At 41.2% G+C, this 3,759-nt stretch overlaps 1 protein-coding gene across 1 annotated transcript; it reads right to left on the reverse strand.

The window, feature by feature from the left end:
• Window positions 1–295: 295 nt before the first annotated feature.
• On the reverse strand, window positions 296–2,159 carry LOC306643495 (splicing factor 45-like). The gene is made up of 2 exons (XM_079109651.1): window positions 1,868–2,159; window positions 296–1,567 (listed from the first exon to the last, which is right to left on the reverse strand). Exons 1-2 carry the CDS (start codon window positions 2,009–2,011, stop codon window positions 485–487), a joined length of 1,227 nt encoding a protein of 408 aa, XP_078965777.1. The 5' UTR covers window positions 2,012–2,159; the 3' UTR covers window positions 296–484.
• Window positions 2,160–3,759: the final 1,600 nt, after the last annotated feature.

Genomic DNA, 3,759 nt, shown 5'->3' on the forward strand with positions numbered 1-3,759 from the left:
CTAGGTTGGTTCCACAATCTGGCTATTGTGAATTAAGCCGCTATGAACATTGATGTGGCTGTATCCCTGTAGTGTGCTGATTTTAAGTCCTTTGGGTATAGGTCAAGGAGTGGGATAGCTGGGTCAAATGGTAGGTCCATTCCAAGTTTTCTAAGGAATCTCCACACTGCTTTCCAGAGTGGCTGCACTAATTTGCAACCCCACCAGCAATGTATGAGTGTACCTTTCTCCCCACATCCTCGCCAACACCTATTGTTGCTTGTATTCTTTTTTTTTTTTTATTTATTTTTTTTTTTATTTTTAAAAGGCTTTTTATACTATATTAAAAAAATCACAAAATAAAAAAGAAATCAATCAACATATATCTTAGAAGTCCTTCCAAGAGTCTCAGTATTCAACAGTCCCAGAGGCCATTGCCTTTTTCTGTCTTTGCTCAGTCTGTAGATCATTTAAGGATCACCAGAGATGACTTTAGTTCTTAAAATCAAACTTGTTCCGCCAAATCCAAGACCCTGAATTTATCCAAATTGTAGAAACATGCTTTTACCACCCTTCCACCAAAATACCTCCCATTCAGATCAACAACAGCTTTAATTGCTGATTCAACTCTCTCAAATTCTAAAAATATTCGTACTGCTTCATCATCAGGGGCACCAGGAATTTCAAATATCACACATTTTCCAACTTTGCCATATTTTTCACATTCTTCCTTGGTTTCAACTTCCAAGTCTTCATCTACTCCTCCTGCACCAACCATATTCCTCAGCAGAACCACTTTAGTAGGACACTTAAGTATTTCAGTTAATGGATTTGAATCTGACTTCTTGGATGCATCCTTCTCCGTGGCATCACCCACAATGATCTTGCCGCCCCGCTTGCTGGTCTTCTCCACCGACAATGCGGTGCTCAGCCCCTGCTCGTGCTTCCCCAGACCCTGGCCTTCCCGGAAGCCATACTTCTGCATGATCTTATGTGCTACTGTGCCACCCATGTTAGCAAGGAAAGAGTTGCTAGGCCCAGTTGGAGATCTCGGTCTATCCTGTTCCTCATATACTGGAGGAGGAATAGCAGCTTTGGAAGACTGTGATCGAGGTCTTGAGTCCTCTTCATAAGGAAAATCTCGGGGTAGCTCTTTGTCTTTCTCTACAAGAGAAGTGGGTGGCGCGATGGCAGCTCCTCCCATACTTCTTTTCCTCCTCTCTCGCTCATAATCTTCATCCTCATCAGAATCTGGATCTGGTCGCCTTGAAAACCCACTAGCTTCATGTCTGTCTTTACGTCTCTTTTCCCTTTCTTCTATTTCTTTCTGTCTTTCCAGCTCCCGCTGCCTCTGTCGTTCCTCTCTTTGGCGCTTCACTACTTTCTCGTAATCATTGGGAAACATAGGATCATATTCATCAGCTAAGGGAATCAGAACTTCCCCTGCAGAAAACCCACTGGGTACAGGATCCTTCAGGCCAGCTGCTACATGTGGTGGTGTGTCCACAATCTGCCGGTCATCTGAGGAGCCACCTCGCTTTAGATCAATGACTGGGGCAAGGACTGTACTTTGTTTTGTCCTTTGGCTCTAAAAGCATCACAAACAAGAAAAGAAGTTTCAAAATAAAATTCATACTATTTGCAACATGTTTTTCTGGTCTCCGTAAAAACTTTTTGAGGCGTGAAAATCATAATCTTGAAACGGGCTTTTTATTCAATCATTACTATAATCATAAACTTCTTCTTTCTTCTTTTCAATTTTATTTTGAGACAGGGTCTAGCCAAGTCATGCTGAGTGGCCTTGAACTTGAAATCCTCCTGCCTCAGCTGGGTAGTGGGCCACTGCACCCAGGATTCATACACTATTTTCTTCAGTCTTTTAGGAAACTTCAGATTTCCTCCAGGGTTTCTTTGCTTGAGTGAGAGCTGCTTTCTTCACCTGAAGCTGAGACTGCAGAAGGTTGAAGTTTTTGGACCAGCCTTCTGTTTTTGAGTCACTGGTCTCCACTCCCAGGTCATCATACAGGGACATCTTTTTAGTCTAATGCCGGCCTGCCTGGCCGACTCTGCCCATGGGCCACGGCGGCGGCAGAGCGGAGCCCGGCCGCACCCCGGGGACACCCGCAGACGCAGGAGCCCACCGCGAATCCCAACCTCCTTCGAGTCCGCGGGGCGGTCCGCGGCGCCGTTGCTTGTATTCTTGATAATCGCCATTATAATTGGTGTGAGATGAAATCTTAGTGTAGTTTTGATTTACATTTCACTTATTACTAAAGATGGTGAAAATTTTTTCATATGTTTGTTGATTGCTTGTAGATCTTCTTCTGTGAAGCATCTGTTCATACCCTTAGCCCATTTGTTGATTGGGTTATTTGTATTCTCGGTGTAGAGTTTTTTGAGTTCTTTATATATTCTGGAAATTAGTGCTCTATCTGAAGTATGAGAGGCAAAAATATTCTCCCACTCTGTAGGCTCTCTGGTCGCATTGCTGATAGTTTCCTTTGCTGAGAGAAAGCTTTTTAGTTTGAATCTATCCCAGTTATTGATTCTTGCTTTTATTTCTTGTGCTATGGGAGTCCTGTTAAGGAAGTCTGATCCCAAGCCAACAAGGTGAAGATTTTGACCTACTTTTTCTTCTATAATCTGCAGGGTCTCTGGTCTGATTTCAAGGTCCTTGATCCATTTTCAGTTGAGTTTTGTGCAGGGTGAGAGATAGGGGTTTAATTTCATTCTGTTGCATATGGATTTCCAGTTTTCCCAGCACCATTTGTTGAAGAGGCTATCTTTTCTCCATTGCATATTTTTGGCACCTTTGTCTAGTATGAGAAAATTGTATTTATTTAGGTTGTGTCCATATCCTCTATTCTGTACCATTGGTCTACCTGTCTATTTTGGTGCCAATACCATGCTGTTTTTGTTACTATTGCTTTGTAGTATAGTTGAAGTTCTGGTGTTGTGATACCCCCTGTTTCATTCTTCCTGCTAAGGATTGTTTTAGCTATTCTGGGTTTCTTATTCTTCCAGATGAATTTCATGATTGCTTGCTCTATTTCTGTGAGGTACGTCATTGGGATTTTAATTGGAATTGCATTGAATCTGTATAGCACTTTTGGTAGTATGGCCATTTTGACAATATTAATTCTGCCTATCCAAGAACATGGGAGATCTTTCCATCTTCTAAGGTCTTCCTTAATTTCTTTCTTCAGTGTTTTGTAGTTTTCATTGTAGAGATCTTTTAACTCTTTGGTTAGATTGATACCCAAGTATTTTATTTTTTTTGAGGCTATTGCAAATGGAGTTGTTTTCCTCATTTCCCTTTCAGCTGTTTCGTCGCTTGTGTATAAAAATGCTGTAGATTTATGTGTGTTGATTTTATAGCCTGCTATTTTGCTGAATTCATTGATGAGGTCTAGAAGTATTCTGGAGGAGGTTTTTGCATCCTCTAAATATAGAATCATGTCATCCACAAATAGTAACAGCTTAAGTTCCTCTTTTCCTATTCGTATCCCTTTAATTTCTTTAGTCTGCCTAATTGCTCTGGCTAGAGTTTCGAGGACAATGTTGAATAGAAGTGGAGAAAGAGGACATCCCTGTCTTGTTCCCGTTTTCAAAGGGAATGGTTTCAGTTTTTCTCCATTAAGAATGATGGTGGCCATGGGCTTAGCATAAATAGCCTTTACAATGTTCAGGTACGTTCCTACTATCCCTATTTTTTCTAGTGTTTTGAACATGAAGGGGTGTTGTATTTTGTCAAAAGCTTTTTCTGCGTCAATTGAAATA

The sequence above is a fragment of the Sciurus vulgaris genome (assembly GCF_902686455.1).
Source record: "Sciurus vulgaris genome assembly, chromosome: 14".
Taxonomy (NCBI): domain Eukaryota; kingdom Metazoa; phylum Chordata; class Mammalia; order Rodentia; family Sciuridae; genus Sciurus; species Sciurus vulgaris.